At 38.5% G+C, this 17,895-nt stretch overlaps 1 protein-coding gene across 1 annotated transcript; it reads right to left on the bottom strand.

Moving 5' to 3' along the window:
* Positions 1–10,490: 10,490 nt before the first annotated feature.
* LOC140140513 (uncharacterized) lies at positions 10,491–14,572 on the bottom strand. The gene is made up of 2 exons (XM_072162272.1): positions 14,510–14,572; positions 10,491–13,188 (listed from the first exon to the last, which is right to left on the bottom strand). The coding sequence occupies exons 1-2, from the start codon at positions 14,545–14,547 to the stop codon at positions 10,491–10,493; spliced, it is 2,736 nt and encodes a 911-aa protein (XP_072018373.1). The 5' UTR covers positions 14,548–14,572.
* Positions 14,573–17,895: the final 3,323 nt, after the last annotated feature.

Raw genomic sequence — 17,895 nt, 5'->3', positions numbered from 1 at the left:
TGTTGATTCTTTATGTGTGATAATCCAGGGACAGGAAAGTCTACCTTGCTGATTCTTTATGTGTGATAATCCAGGGACAGGAAAGTCTACCTTGCTGATTCTTTATGTGAGGTAATCCAGGGACAGGAAAGTCTACCTTGTTGATTCTTTATGTGAGGTAATCCAGGGACAGGAAAGTCGACCTGGTTGATTCTTTATGTGAGGTAATCCAGGGACAGGAAAGTCTACCTTGTTGATTCTTTATATGTGGTAATCCAGGGAAAGGAAAGTCTACCTTGTTGATTCTTTATGTGTGGTAATCCAGGGACAGGAAACTCCGCCTTGTTGATTCTTTATGTAAGGTAATCCAGGGACAGGAAAGTCTACCTTGTTGATTCTTTATGTGAGGTAATCCAGGGACAGGAAAGTCTACCTTGTTGATTCTTTATGTGAGGTAATCCAGGGACAGGAAAGTCTACCTTGTTGAATCTTTATGTGTGGTAATCCAGGGACAGGAAATTCTACCTTGTTGATTCTTTATGTGAGGTAATCCAGGGACAGGAAAGTCGACCTTGTTGATTCTTTATGTGAGGTAATCCAGGGACAGGAAAGTCTACCTTGTTGATTCTTTATATGTGGTAATCCAGGGAAAGGAAAGTCTACCTTGTTGATTCTTTATGTGTGGTAATCCAGGGACAGGAAACTCCGCCTTGTTGATTCTTTATGTAAGGTAATCCAGGGACAGGAAAGTCTACCTTGTTGATTCTTTATGTGAGGTAATCCAGGGACAGGAAAGTCTACCTTGTTGAATCTTTATGTGTGGTAATCCAGGTACAGGAAAGTCTACCTTGTTGAATCTTTATGTGTGGTAATCCAGGGACAGGAAAGTCTACCTTGTTGATTCTTTATGTGAGGTAATCCAGGGACAGGAAAGTCTACCTTGTTGAATCTTTATGTGTGGTAATCCAGGGACAGGAAAGTCTACCTTGTTGATTCTTTATGTGAGGTAATCCAGGGACAGGAAAGTCGACCTTGTTGATTCTTTATGCGAGGTAATCCAGGGACAGGAAAGTCTACCTTGTTGAATCTTTATGTGTGGTAATCCAGGGACAGGAAAGTCTACCTTGTTGATTCTTTATGTGAGGTAATCCAGGGACAGGAACGTCTACATGTTATAATTTATATATCATTTTAAACCTCAAGATCCAGAGAACATGAATCTGGACATTAACTCAAAAATAAATATTTGTGATGTGATCAAGCAAAATTAGTCAAAAGTTGGAAATATTGATTTTGAGATATAGCCAAACAATGGTAGTAAGTATTTCCTATAAGAAACTGAAAATTGACTATGTCCAACTTCAGACTGATTTTACTTGATCATGTTGATCACACCACTTTTGCTACTTTCCTCTAATTTTGTGGGAACATGCTTCATATCATTTGGCATCTAGCATCAAAGGCATTCACTTTGCTATTTCAAGGAGGGGTTAAAATAATTCTCTTAAAAATAACCATGTAACCAATCATTCAGATTTTGTATGTTTATTAATTTGAACCTGCCAATGAAACTTGATGAGGTACATAAGTATCTTCTGTCCTGAGGTGTGCTAGTCCTAAAGTTTGCTAGTCTGAAAAACAGAAGGGATTGCTAGTCAAAAAAGTTCGCTTTCATGCACACCCTAACCATGCTAACATTAAACATAGGGGGACTACCCCCGCCTCCAACCATGACCCTGACCCTATAACCCTGAACTTAACTTACAGACTAGCGACCCCTTTTTATATTTCCGACTAGCGAACCTTGTTTTCAGACTAGCGAACATTGAGACTAGCGAACAATCTTCAATACAAGCACTATATGCAAATTAGTCTAATAATTCTGTTGAAAAATCCAATTTTATACTTTTGTGCGACCGATAGTTTTATTAGCCTTTATTGTTAAAACAAGTGCATGGAATAAGCCAAATCTTCAAGAGCTCTTTATGCCTTTGGGTTTAAATCTACAGGCCCTTATCAATTTTCACGACCCAAACTCAAGTTGTTAAGGCCAAAAATATAAATAGGCTTGTCTCATGTCCCCTGCACGCATTAGATTTCTGATGATGAAAATTGTGAAATAAAATTTTATTTTATTTTCAAAAAATTGCCATTTGGCAAAACATAATGGGGCAAAACCGGTTAGTTTTCAAGGAGGTACCCCCCCATAAACACCTGATTTATTGATAAAATATATAATAAAAACCGCATACGCATTCGATTCCGAACTCTCATGGGACATGAGACAAATCTATTTTTTGGCCTGAAGTGTTACAATGGTCCACATTTTGTGACACTTTTAGAGACTTTGTAACAACAGGCAATGCCATGGATTGATGATGAAATCAGCATTGATTTTGTCATGCTGACCTCTGACCCTAGGTGACAGAAGTTCAAGGGACCTGCCCTGCGCGGGCCCTGCAGGGTAGTACATCAGCAAGCCAAAGCTGATTATAATGGGATATTGGCCCGAGGGTCTGTCATATTTCATGCATTGGCTCACACATTGTATATCATATCATATCATATCATTTTATTTGCCAGTAAAAACACATACATATAACATGTATAAAATATTGCACAATATCAAAATTACACACTTACCGGTCACATATAAATTACACATGCAAAAAATATAAAATGCAAACCACGGAAGGTCCAGCGTTCGAAATAGGGCCGGTCAGCCGGCCATTGGCCTGTAACTTTTTGGCCTGGCCGGTAACTTTTCTGACTGGCATCTAGTTGCCGGCCCGGCTGGCCGGTAACTTTTTAAGGTCAATCCCGGCTCGAGGGCCTGTAACTTTTTGAGGCATCTTTCGAACACTGGGAAGGTCATATCCCAGCAAACACAAAAACGTTTTAAAAACGTTTTAAATAAGTTATATTTTGGCTTTTGGTCTAGGTAAAAACGTTTTAATAACATTAAAATGTCGGGTTACATAAAGGTCATCATAACGTTTTAAAACGTTTTGTATGAAAACACACGACAACAATATTTTTAAATGTTTTCAAAAAATGTTATTTTAAACTATTTTTGCAAACATTTTTGCCAAATATTTTGTCAATACTTAAATAACATTATGTTAAAATATTTGAACCCAGCAAACACAGAAATGTTCTTAAAATGTTTTTTGAAAACCTTTTAATAACATTTAAATGTCGGGTTATATAAAGGTCATGAAAACGTTTTTAAAACGTTATTGCAAATATTTTGGGCAAACATTTTTTGCAAAATATTTTTTCAACCCCAAAATAACATTCTGGTTAGAATGTTTTGTATCAAGTTTTCAAGAATGTTTTTGGAATGTTATTAAAACGTTTTTATACCCTTTATATAACCCGACATTTAAACGTTTTCTGTAAACCATTTTTGTTTGCTGAGCAGTAGATCATCAAAAAATGTTTTTCTAAGGTTATGAAAACGTTTTATACTCTTAATATACCCTTTATATAACCCGACATTTAAACGTTTTCTGACATCCTTTTATAACCTTTTGCGAATGATGTCGAAAACGTTTTGTGTTTGCTGGGATACCAAGACATTGAATCGACCCATGTTGGAGAAACTAGAGAACATAATGACAAAGTCACTTTCTAAGTGGCTAAACCTAATTGGTTCCCACAGTAACAAAGACAAGCAACACAGGGTAACCGGGCAAAGGATGCAATCTGCCTATATTCTCCAACATAAGAAGGTAAAAGTAAGCCCAAATAAAAACTTTAGGTAAAAGAAAGGCCACCTAAAACTATTTTGAATTCCAACTAATTGTTCTGAAATGTATTTTGAGATTGTCCAGGAAATTAGCAATAGTAAACAAGAATAATATTGGTCTTTGAGAGATGGAGGAAGTTGATCAAAATAAACTGGAAAACGATTGAAGACAGTGTATTTAAAACTGTCAGTTCTAGCATAAGAATGGGAACTTTTAAAAGAGAGTTACTATGACGAGTATTGATGGAAATATACTCCAAATGATCAATATCACGCTTACAGTAAAAACACTTGACAATAAAGGAAATAGCAAGATAATTGTATCTATTGCACACAGACATCACACCTAGTTTTTCCAGGCGTACACCATACTCAAGCTCTCCCCTGGGTGCTGGAATACAGGCAAGTGCCAGAGGTCCCTGTATTAATTCCAATGATTTTAAGTGTCCACTTTGATGTGGAAGCCAGGCTGGGATCCCATAATCAAGAATTGGACGGCAGAGGGTGGTATATAATTTGACCAAAATAGCTGGATCATTCATTACAGCGGACCAGCCGCCTAATAAATCCCAAAAGCCGTGAGGTTCTTGAAGTGACATATTTAACATGGTCCCCCCCATTTCAGATTTGAAGAAATCATAATACCAAGATATTTGTAATACCATGTATGAATGTTTGTATTTCTTTACCAATAGAAGAAGTGGTAATACTAATATTTCACATCTTGCAGATTTTCAACTGCTTTGCTTGCTTCCAATTCACAAATTTGAATTTCCTAGATACATAAAATGATATTCCATCTTACTTGATTCTAGCACATAAACCAATATGTTCTGTGCTAATTTCCACTTTTATAGTAATACATTATCATGATTATGGTACCAATACTAACATTTATGAAAAAATCCTGACCAGTGGCGTAGCTGGGATTTTTTCCAGGGGGGGCAAGCCTGTATGGGGCAGGGGCCCAAATCCACCAAACAAAAATGTTGCCGGCCCTTCCTCAAAAAGGTTGACCCAATTTTTGTTTGTGGTTTGAAAAAGTGAAGAGCAAAAAAAAAAGAAGAAATACAAGGGATAGCGACTTCTTTTTGATATAATATAGTTCCATTTTTTAACAAAATTTTAGAATTGTTCAAATTCTATCCGCATCTTATATCGTTGGCCTATGGATTCTCTCTTTCTCTTTCCCTTGTTTCCATCTCTCTCACTCCTTTATTATTTTGCCCTGCGCTAGGGGCGGGGCCCAAATAGGCATTGCCGGAATTGCCCCCTGCAGCTACGCCATTGATCCTGACAGGGTTGCAACACTTGCCTTCCCCTACTTTATCAGTCTATTCGTTGTTGTAGTGCATGTTAGAATATGACCGTTGCTAGGTTAATTGGCTCACGCTTTCTTTGTTATGAACCACTGATCGAAATGAGCACAACACAAAGCCTATATGGCATATCATAAATCGGAACAGGTGTATGGGCCTAGGCTTGATACAGTATCCAGTGGATACTACGACTAAGGTGCACTACGACGACAATTCATCAGCGTCATTAAACATGTTACAAGACTACCAAGTGACAGACCATACACACACACAAAATAGGCACTTTTTGATCATTTTCATGAAAGTATACTCAAAACTTACCTAGTTAGTTTATTATACCACAGGGGTCTCTGCCCTTTTAATATGTTATGAAAGACTTAATTAAAAAAATATTTACCAACAGCAACAAAAAATTTATCGACAGAAAGTCTTGTTATGCTCTTACAAACTTGGAAAAAATCAAACAATTTGGTGGAAAAATAGACTGCTAACTTCTGTCCCACCACCCACTCCTTTCCTGTCTACAAGCAGTAATGGATGCTTCCAGTGCTAAAAATTAAAAACAAATTAATGAATTTGGTATTATAGACCGTTTATAGACGAATCTCATTTCACACATTCCTACACGTCACTAGCAGCCATAACTGGGTCCCCGTCGGCTACAATGCACCCAAAATGTGAAATGATTTGGCCTTTGCGGGAATTTTAAACTGCATTTCATCACCCGTTTTAGACCTGCGGCGAAAATAACGTAGACAAAAGAATGATGAAAGTTCATAACACAATAGAATTTCCTTCGGCAAAGCGCACAACTTCTACATGGTCTATTGCCTTTTACGTGCGGTACAAAAAATAAAGTCATATACCATATCAAACACTACTTCAAATGAATGTCTAGTCCTTGCGAACAAAAGGACTATGTATGAATAGATGCCGCGGGATTACCTGCGGAATTATCTCTATTGTATATATATATATCATTCTATTAACCCTTTGTCCTTGCGGCTTTGGGCGGTCAAAACACCAGCTTGGTGCAGCGGGGACCCAGTAATGACCGACCGAATCCTGACCATAACTTGGCTTGTGAGATTCGTCTATAGAGGCACAATACAAAAAATGACAGTTAAACAAAATCCCTTACTCCTACAAACCTTTACATTGTACTACAACTAAATACACAACACACACACTGCACTGCACATTGAATCTGATAATGTACTTTGTCTCCTCTAACAGCATTTTGGTTATTCTGCTCGATCTTCACACGCAAAACGTCTGCCAAATTTAACATATAACGCTATTTATGATTGGCTACGAGATGTAAAATGAAGCAGTTATGAACTTTGCCAAGTTTGACCCCATGTAACCGACTCATGAATATTTAAAACTAGCTGTTTATCCGCCAATTGAGAGCATGATTGTTTCAAGCTGTGCTTGATTGGTGCATTTTGATGTCATGAGAAAGATTTTAGGAATCAGAAAGGGTTTGTGATGTTATCAATGGCAGATGGATTTTGAAGAGGGGTGGAATCAAACCAGTGGTGGAAGAGAATATTTTGTCACCAGATTTTTGGCTATTAAAATAAGAATGAAACCAATATTATTTGGAATATTTGTGTAAGCATGGTAAGAGCAAAAGTTAATACTGATGGGCCTCAACAACACCCCTTACCTTGACCACCCACCCCCAGGCAAATTTTGATTAACCACCCTACCCCCTCCCCAAAAAACCATCTGCCAATGATAACATCAAAAACCCTTTTTGATTGCTATAATCTTTCTCATGATGTCAAAATGTGTCAATCGAGCACAACTTATATAATTAAAGATGAAGCCCTGCCAGAGCAGTTCTTCTGGGGTGAACCAAACCTGCCTGGTTATCAAACTTATCAGTGACAAGGTTATCTCTGAATTTGGCAATTACTTTTTTAATGTTATTGCATTAATTAGCACCTTGTCACTGATTAATTTGATAACCAGGCAGGTTTGGTTTACCCCAGAAGAACTGCTCTGTGGGGCTTCCTCTTTAAAACAATACTCTCTATGAGTTAATGACGGATAATCAGCTAATTAATCTTCATGAGTCGGTCACATGGCGTCAAACTCGAAAAAGTGATCTATCGCCAAGCAAACAACTTTTCTTTTTTTTTTTTTTTTGGCCTTATTTGGAGCCAACCCAGAGAAGAAATCTTACCCTTCCCAGAATCCTTTGCAACATGATACATCACCTCATTACATCAAATGACACTCCCATTACCTTGTACAGGTTCCCTTTTTTTATTTTGAGAGAAAAGATTGGCTAAAAATATGTTGATAGTCAAGAAATAAACTTATTTTGCAAGATCTGGATGTTCTTTGTTTACTAAGGTACATTATAGTCACTATAGTATCGACCCACATTGTACTAGTTAGCAAATCGGTACAGAAAATTGCACCAGCTTGCTTGGTAGGACACATAATACATTTGGCAGCTACAATACATAAGCTAAATGAGTCTGATGTCGATCAAAATCAAAATTTACTTTTTAATTTTCATTAAATGAGCCATTCTCAGAGCTTTATTTTGATGAAAACCCCATCATAATTTTACTTTTGGTGCCAGAAATGACTATTTTACTCATAACAGTAAAATATAAAGAAGTTAAATACTAGTATAGAGGTAGTGATTGTGATGTTAACGCCGCCATCTTGTGGGTACGGAGTACCTTGTTGCTAAGATCACAGAGTTGACACTTGACTGAAGAGGTGTGTCATGTGCAGCGACTTCCGCTTAATCGGGCCATAATGTCTAACGCATAACATGCAGTACCCACAAGATGGCGGATCCCGCAGAAAAGACTGACGGCCTCTATCATGTCTATTGGCTATATCTCAAAATTATCTTTCCCAATTAATATCTGACTCAATTAGGCGACGAAAAAAGAAAACCCTGTTCTACAGGCCTGACCGACCCAGATTTTGAACAAGTCAGGAAAAAAAAAAATCCTGTACAATCAGTGAATGCCGACCCAAATTTCGGAAATTTCAGGAAAATATTTTTTTTGTATTTTCTCAAATTGCAAATTATTTACAGATTTTGGTGATTAAAAAAAAAAAAGCAAAAAAAAAAAAAAAAAAAAAGGTCGACCGACCGACCCTACTTGAAAGGTCCGTCTGCCCGTAGAACAGGGTTTCCTTTTTTCGTCGCCTTAGCTTGATCACGATACATACAGACAGTAAAAGAATTAAGGTACCAGTTATGTTCACCCCTGTATATCCTAAACAAAGATATTTCAAAATTAAAACAAGCAGCCAATATTGTACTCTTTAACTCCGATTTAAGACCTTGTTTGTTGAAATTGGTTGAGAATGAAAGAAACTGTGAAAACCTAAGGAAGAAACAATCTAAAGTTGCACTTTTGTGTGTTCTAATTGCTGAAAGCACAACACTGGTTTTAACATGTTAATCAATGGAAGCACAGTCGGGTGCTAGTTATCTTGCTCGAGAACGCTTTGTGTACTTAGAGGGCATCCAACTTTTGAATTTGCATCTTTCTTGGGTTTTTGGATTGTTGTGTCTTTATTTCTTGAACAATTTCAATGAATGAGGTCTTAAATTTGAGCTAAAAGATGCAGCTTTATTGGCTGCTGGATCCATTATGACATATCTGTCTTTGTTTAGGATATATACAGGGAGTGAACATAACTGGTAACTTAATTTTTTGCCTTACTGTATACTGTTGGCTTTCAGCTTTCACAATATAATACCGTAACCACTCTCTTTTAGTTTAGCCAATTGGATTAATTAGGTCTTACACATCAAATTAATGATCCTCATCTAGTCTTTTTTCATCTTTGTGGTTATACTTCATGTGAGACGTCAATGAATACGGATGTACAAATCCTTTCCCGCACAAATTACACAGATGCTCTTTCTTCCCGTCATGGGTTTTCATATGCGATGTGAGTCCAAAACTTTTGGCAAAACGTTTGCCACATGAAGGACATAAATAGGGCTTCTCTCCTGTGTGAATCCTCAGATGTCTTCTAAGATGATACATTTTTGAGAAGCACTTGCCACAGTATGTACACAGGGGCTTGTCATTTGTTCTGCTTGTTTCATCACCACTGTGCTTCAGTGTTATGTGAGCCGCTAGGTGTCTGCTGGTAGAAAATGCATGCCCACAATGCGTGCATTTGTACTGCAAAGTATCAGGATGCCTTCGTTTTATGTGTTGCCTCAAATAAACCTCCACGGTAAACGTTTTCTCGCAAAATTTACATTTTGATTTTTCTGAAGCATCAATTTCATGAATACTCTTGATATGCTGTCGCAACTGCCTTTCCCTTGATAGACTTTTTAAGCAATACTTGCACTGAAGGTGGGGAGGCTTTTCTTTTGAGTGCATACTTATCATGTGGTCTTTCAAGGAGCTTTTCCTCATGAAAAGCTTATCACATTCCTCGCATCTCAAACTTTCACACCCTGTTTCCACATGCTGGCTTAGCTCACTCTCTTGTAGGAACTTCTTTCCACAGTTTGTACACTGAAAAATTTCTTCACCGGTATGAGTTTCTCGCATGTGAATATCCCTTTGATAATTTGAATCATGTTTTGTTTCACATTTATCGCATTTATACCTCTTACGTTTATACACCTTACGTTTATACCCCGTCGTAAATTTCCTCAAATGTATCTGTAACTTAATCCGAGTTTCAAATGTTTGAACACAATGGTGACATTTCAGAGCTATTTTATCATCAACATGGTTTGTCCGATGTTGAGTCAGCTCTTCTCTGGATGGAAACTTATCTCCGCACTGTTTACATTCAAATGGAGTCTCACCGACATGTCTTTTCATATGAGAATTAAGACCAGCTTTCCCATTAATCGTTCTGTCACAGTACATGCACACCATCTCACATTCAGGTACATGCCTTCTTCGTTTCTTGGTTTCTCTTTTCTGACCATTATACTTTGATCTGTACAATTGCTTCTTACGTTCGTGATTATTTACGTGCATTAGTAAGTAAGTCTGAGATTTAAATGCTTTATTGCACTGATGACAGTTCAGTGCTTTCTTATCAACATGGCTTGTCCGATGTCGAGTCAGCTCCTCTCTGCACGAGAACCTCCCAAAACACTGCATACATTCAAATGGAGTCTCACCACCATGGCGCTTCATATGCAGTGCAAGAGACACTTTCCGTTTGAACGTTCTGTCGCAGTACATGCACACTATTTCGGTTTCTTGCTTAACAAGTTCATGACGATTTACATGCTGCTGTAAGTAAGTTCGAACTTTAAATGCTTTATTGCACTTATAACAACTCAGCGCTATCTTATCAGTGTGTTTTGTCCGATGTTGAGTCAGCTCTTCTCTACTCGAGAACTTCTGCAAGCACTGCAAACATTCATACGGAGTGTCACTGATATGACGTTTCATATGCCGCTGAAAAAGCTATTTTCCTTCAAACTTTCTGTCGCAGCACGGGCACACCCTCTCTGTGTCTTTGTTAAGTTGAGTTTCACAAAGTTTAACCAGATCTTTATGAATAGAAAAATACTTAGTCCGGAGCATGCTTTCAAATAATGTCGGTTCATTGTGTACAGACTTATCGAGATCACCATTGGTTTCCAATTCATCATTCTTGTTTGTTGTACTCAGACACGTCGCTTCCCCTGTTCTGTCTTTAAGATGATGACTTTTATTGTGCTGTGCAAAATCTTCTTCGCTAGAAAAAACCTTGTTACAAAGCAAACATTCATTTAATGTTACCCGCGTTTCATTATGTGAAGAGACATTAGGACCACCATTATTTCTATTACTTGTTGAAGAAACTTTGTTGTTCTTCTCCCGGTTGTCCTTAGTACCTACGGATCTTTCTAAATTTGGTTTTGTTCCAAAATGTCTGTTGCAATGCTCGCATTGAGGGTGTGAATTCCTCTTCCTGGGTATGCTGGTGGCACGAAGTATGGCCACACCGTTTCTAGTATCCGAGATGCATTTGTGGCTGCTGAACCTCGCCAGGTTAGGGAATTGCTGCCTACACTTATCACACTCAATGGCTACCAAACTGCTAGCTACTTTATTTCTGTACTCCGTTTCATCTTCATGTGGCTGACTAGTGTCGCTAGCTTCATGTATTGTTTTGTGTTCATTTAGGTCATCATTTGTAGCAAAACCCATTCCACATTTCCTGCACATCCATTGGAGGACTGAACGTTGTCTTTTCTCTTGTTTGGCCACATCTGATGTTGCTGCAAGACGCATGTTGCAATGATTGCACTTTGACTGGATACCAGGTCCTTGATGAGTTGAACCACTTTGAGTGTCTGAGATGCATTTGTGTTGATCAAACTCCGTAAGGATTAAGAAACGTTTTTTGCATTTGTCGCACTCATATGCTATAGAAATTTGGGGAGATTTCTTTGTTGTTTTTTGCTGTTTGTCCTTAGTAGTAATATTCACTGAATGCACCATCTTACTAGGTCTTATTAAAGACAAGTTTCTTCCCAATTGCATTTTGCAGTGGTCGCATGTACAATGTGAATTATGCACAATTAATTCATGTGCTTTCAGGTTGTCATGTGTGGCAAAACCCAATGTACATTTACAGCACATCCATCTGTGCAAAGAATGTTGCCTGTTCAGGCGCATAGCCAGCATTGTCAGTCCGGGGTGGCAAACGTTGTTTGTGGCAAACGTATCGTCTCTATATTTACTCTCCCTCTCCTCCCTTTCCCTTTTCTTTTTCCCTTCCCTTCCTCCCCTTTCACTTCTCTTTCCACTCTCCTTCCCCTTTCCTTCTCTTTCTCCCTCCCTTCCCCTTCTTTCTCTCCTTCTTCTTGTCCCTATTTTTCCGCTTCTTCGTCCCCGTTTTAGGTCTGCTCCCACTGCCACCCCGCTGGCTACGCTACTGTGCCTCTTCTTGTGTTTGATAACATCTGATGTCGTATCATGAATACTTTTTGGTTGGAAATGAGGTGCTTGATGAGTTGAGCCACTTCGAGTATCTGAGTGATCACACTCATTTAGTGAAGAATTTTCAGAAACATTCTTTGTCATTTGTTGCTGGTTGTCCTTAGTGGCAGAATCCACTAAATGCTGCATCTTAACATGTTTTTCTAAATGGGCCTTCCCTTTCCTTGGTATGCTGTTGGCACGAAGTATGGCCACACCATTTCTAATATTTGAGATGCATTTGTGGCTGTTAAACCTTGCAAGGATAGGAAATTGCAACCTACACTTATCACACTCAATGGCTACCAAACTGCTAGCCACTTTATTTCTGTACTCTGTTTCATCTCCATGTGGCTGACTAGTGTTGTTACCTTCATCTACATGCATTGTTTTGTGTTCATTTAGGCTGTCTTTTGTGGCAAACCCCATTCCACATTTATTGCAAAACCACGGGAGCAGCGAATGTGGTCTCCCTACCTGTTCATGATTGCCTTTTGGTTGGACGTGAGTCGCTTGATGAGTTGAACCACTTTGACTGTCAGAGATGCATTCATGTTCATCAAATGCTAAAAGTGTCAAGAAACGGTTTGTACATTTGTCACACTCATATGCTATAGAAATTTGGGCAACATTCTTTGTAGTTTGTTGCCGATTGTCCTTAGTGGCAAAATCCACTGAATGCTGCATCTTAACATGACTTTTATGTCTTTCTAAAGACGAGTTTTGCATTTTGCAGTGGTCACATGTAGAATGTGAATTATGAATAAATGAATTTGAATAACTGTGTTCTTTCAGGGGGTCATGTGTGGCAAAACCCTTTGCACATTGGCATTTTGGTTGGACATGAGTCGCTTGATGAGTTGAACCACTGTCTGTGATGCATTTGTGATCATCAAAGGTTGAAAGCGTTAAGAAATGTTTCTTGCAGTTGTCACACTCATGTGTCTTCTTTGTTTGTTGAAATCCATTTCCTGTAACCGGGAGTCCTAGATCAAGGGCTAGTTGCTCTGTGTTTTGACTTTGGCACGGTCTGTCACCCTCCTGCACTTCGGAGATTCTACTTCTCCATTTCTGATGACTTCTCATGTGCCTCCTATACCCCTCAAAATTTGACCACCATCGTAAACAGTATCTGCATTTGAAGGGTTGAAGTAGTACAGTATTTTTGGTGATTCTTGAATGAGGTGCATGCACTCTGTAAGGAAACACAAAATAAATATTTTAAGTTAAAAAAAGATTGGGGGAAGAGAGAGAGAGAGAGAGAGAGAGCAGACAGAGGAGAAGGACCATGACTGTTTACCATCTTTGCATGAAAAAAAACCGCAGTGATTTATAGTGCGCACGTACAGGCACAACGCCTAGACGTTGATCCACAAGCCTCAGCACACTTTACAGGTTGTCGCTGACAACCAACCACGGTCCCACATCATTCCACAAGCCATTAAACAGCAAATCAGGGTCTTTGCTGCTTCAAGAGCGCACACCCTAGACATTCCACAAATAACCAGGCATGAGACGGACGTTCAATCAAAAAAGAGGAAAAGCACCCAAAAGGAGGAAGGTTAATGAATCTCCTATACTTTTGTGCAGGGAAGAAAAACTCAAAGAGGAGGAATTCCTCTAATCCGAGGAAGAATCTCATCCCTGAATAACCATCGCAACCAGGATCAGTTCCCCGAGTTTCGTACGGGTTACAACTTACAACGAGACAAATTAGCAGCAAGTTCCTTGTCCAGGGGAATTTCAAGCTAACTTTTTTTCCACGTGAGCATACTAGACACCGCCAGGGTTCGAACCCGCAACCTCTCGCACCACAGTCGAACGCCTTATCGATTGAGCTAACTTGACTGCTACATGTAATACATGACAACCACGTTTATCTAGAGCAGCCTCAATTCAAGACTTATTGGTTTTACGCAAGGTTAATTAAAAAGTTAATTTTGGATTTGAGTCCCATTAAACTAGACACGCTTAAACATGTAGTAATGAATTACGGCCAGTGAGTTACCCACAAACACTCACTGGTATAATGAAAGACAGAGATAAAAAGACTAGTTCGCATCTGAAGTTCTGACAACTAGACAGAAAATACAGTACTGCCCAGTGCCCAGGTCTGCAACCAATCACGGCACGCCTTTGCCCTGACATCAGACGCGAACTAGTCTCTTTACCTCTGTCTTTCATAATAGCTCATGCTTTTGTAGAATCAACTGCTGTGGGAGAGGGGTGACAGAGAAAGAGAGTGTATGGGGGGGATTTTAATGTTCAATGTTAAAAGTCACCAACTTTTTTTGGCCATTGATTTTTATGCAAAAGCAAATTGTCAACAGTTGCCAAATTTAAACTACCACATCGCAGGATTGGCAACCCTGGGTCTACTGCAAGACAAAATAAAACTTAAACGTGCATCCAATTGGCCCATAGCTATTACATTCATACATAAAACACCTGTTTTATGTCTGAATGTAATAGCTATGGGCCTATTAACTTGGGAATTGGAATATTTCAGCACCTACCTATTTTGGCTACCCTGCATTCTGTATTTGGCTTTCATGTTTGGGTTATTGAATGTTGAGTCTACACGGGGACTTCACATGGGCTGTTGGTGACTATTGCTGTTCCCTCAGTTTGTTCCCTGCAGAACAAATGCTGAAATACAAAAAATACAGCAAAATTAACATTTAGGCAATTTATAGGCAATATCGACTGCACAATGCCAGAAGTGGGCGAGTGCAATAGCTGCCCTGTGAAATTTGGCAATATATTGTACTCATCTACACATGGGAGCTACCTAGGGCAACTACACATGGCAGCTATTGCACCTCTGGGACTGACATTTTTCCAAATTTTGAGTTGCATTGCTTGCTCCAGCCATTTTGATATCTCAGCAAAAATGTGACGTGGTACCAGGTACATAAAAAAAAGCAGACACTTTTAGGCAAAGTCATAAATGGAGAAATAGCCAAAAATCTGCCCAGGATGATTTTTTCATAACTTTGTGATGTGTTTAAAATATTGTCTGACGGTTTCAGACTGGAATATAATTGGCATCTTGTATTTTTGCAGACATTTTTCAAGGTCATTCCTACTCTCAATATTGTCAATAATATTTTTAAAGGCCGACATCTCAATTTCCAATTTTATAATACCGTACCATACAATATCTTCGCTTAGAATGTCCGATTTCACTAGGGAAAGCGGCGTTTTGGAGCAAAATATTTCTATAAGATATGAAAAAACCTCAAAATTGATAACCTGCCCAAAAGTGTGAATATACATTAGGCAATTTTATGGGCCTGGGCCCAGACCCATCTGGTCTAATGGTAAATCCGGCCCTAAGTTTTAAATAGCTCAATGGTAAATGACTAAATCGGCCAATTTTGTGTCGGTACTGACAATTTTAGGTTGGGGCATGCAATCTTCTCTTTCCCTCCCCTCCTCTCTCTCTCCCTCCTTTCCCCTGCACTAGGGGGGGGGGGGCAAATAGGCAATTTCTGCCAGGGGGCTATTTCCCCACAGGCAGCTACGCCACTGTCGTCAGGACGGATAGTGAGTTGTCTTTGACAAAGGGTGGTCTTGACCCTGGAATTAAAGAAAGTTTGGGCCTAATTCTACTAAATTATAATAAAAAGTATATATTTAGAATGGCAATGACTTGATGAATTCATCTGTGTGGTCAAATTTGGGCACAGATGCTCATTTTTGGGAGAGAACGCATGCGTGACCAACTTTTTTCAAAACACCCCTAAACAAGTTTTCCTCTGTGAGCAAAATAACCCCCTAAGCAAGTTTTTAGCACGCTTTCCCCCAAACATTTGACCCCCTATCAGGGTTCGAATTCAGTCATTTTTTTTGCATCACACTCACAGTTTGTGCTATGCAAAACACATGTTTGCATAGCAGTATAGCACATTTAGCTATGCATTTTGGAAAAGTACATAGCAGTTGATGGAAATTGCATCGCATTTGCGATGCGATACCGTCTTTAATTCGATCGCTGCCCCTATAAACAAGTTTTTGTCTAATTTTGACCCCCTAAACAAGTTTTTGTCTAATTGTGACCCCCTAAACAAGTTTTTGACTAAATTTGACCCACTTTACAAGCTTTGATGGATTTTGACAACTTGAACAATTTTTTGTAAAATTGATTTGTAGGCCTATAAACTTGTCACTTCACTTTATACTACATAAATAATAACACATAATTTATCCAGAGGCAACGTTTAGCAGTATTCACATCGTATCGTGTCCGGGTATTGTGTGCCCTTTTCATGCTTTCTACCACAAATATAATTTCCTAAAGTAATCCAGAGAAGGGGAAACTCACAAATCTACCAGCAGGAGCAGTAAATAATGTGAGGAATCTATAAGTCCTGAAAATCTTTTTGAAATACAAAAAAATTAATACATGATATTTTCGTCTCCCCGTCTATCCATTGAACTATACCCATCATAATCAGATAAATCAAGCAACATTTACCACCAGTACCTCGGCCTCAGGATAGGATAATAATTACTAGTAGGCCCTATTTACATTTAAAAAAATTGTTGAATTCAGTCTCCGTTCATAATAACGCATGGCGAAAAAAAAAAAATACAAATGTGATTTAATCTAAATGGTATTACATAGAAGTACGAGGCCATTAAATCACATGTAACAAGTCATGAAATATATAATTGCATAACAGAGTGACATTCTAGGTTTGGAGTATGCTGTAAACATTTCTATGAACGGGGAATTCCGGCAGTGGAATAAACTTTTTCGGAATTATCGGAGTTTCAGCAAATTTGAAAAGTGGATTAAAATGGTACCGGTACCCTAAATCATAGACTTCCAGGGTCTACATGCCTAAATGTGTTACAAACGATTTTAAAATTAACCCATCAAAATCACCGTTTTTTACCCCCTTAACGCGTCACGCGCGTAACGTGCTCAACCAAGAAAAAACACCCCTTTTCACACGTTTTTTTGGTTACGCATGTTTACATCATTATATTTGAGTGGCCCCCACAGGGAATGCGCGTTTATCGTTTGCAAATTTGAAGCTACATGTAGCGTTCTAAAGTAAAGTTCCTCCAAATTAATATACGGTATAATTCAATATTGATCGAGAAATCTACATACTATCAACGATGACACGATAGTTACTGTGTGGTTAGAAGATACTGAGTGTGGAACTTAAAGGAGTATTTCGTGATCCTAGCATCCTCTATTTATGTCATTTTTCATTAGATATCCACAAAAAAACCTATTCCCAAAATTTCAGTTGATTCCGATTTTATGCGTTCATGAGTTATGCATGATTATGTGTATTACACTGCTCCATAGACAATGCGTTGTAATTTCGTTCTGGTGCACCAGAACTAAATTCAAATTTCACGATATCTTTGCTAAACGAATTAATCTGCAAGAAATATTTTGTACATAAACATTATGTAGCCAGAGGTTTCCAGTGATATAAAAATCTCAACTTTTTTTGAGAAAAGTGGGGGATGAGGCTGTGGATCACGAAATGCCCTTAACTATTTCAGTAATTCAATCGTCGGTGATTTTCAAATGTATTAAAACAATTCTTTGTTAAGTTCATGAGTTAAATGTTACCGAAATTTATTTTGATGACGATGCTGTGCACTGCACGCAGGGCTGGCAAAGGCTGTCGAATCATGGAATTGATTGAATTCAGCCAGCTCATGTCATGATCATGAGCTGTATTAAACAAAGCTTTACAAGTTAATTATACAAAATAACATGATCATGCATGATGTAGCATAAGCAGCATCGATTTGATTTAGCTTTCAGATTATGCAGTTTCCTTATTTATAAATCAATTCTCTGGTCCCTTTTACAGAAAAGTAAACATCAATCCCCCTAAATCAAACAATTAATATCAAACCTTTAACA

Source organism: Amphiura filiformis, chromosome 19 (genome assembly GCF_039555335.1).
Source record: "Amphiura filiformis chromosome 19, Afil_fr2py, whole genome shotgun sequence".
In the NCBI taxonomy this organism is placed as follows: domain Eukaryota; kingdom Metazoa; phylum Echinodermata; class Ophiuroidea; order Amphilepidida; family Amphiuridae; genus Amphiura; species Amphiura filiformis.
This window is presented reverse-complemented; position numbering and strand designations above follow the sequence as displayed.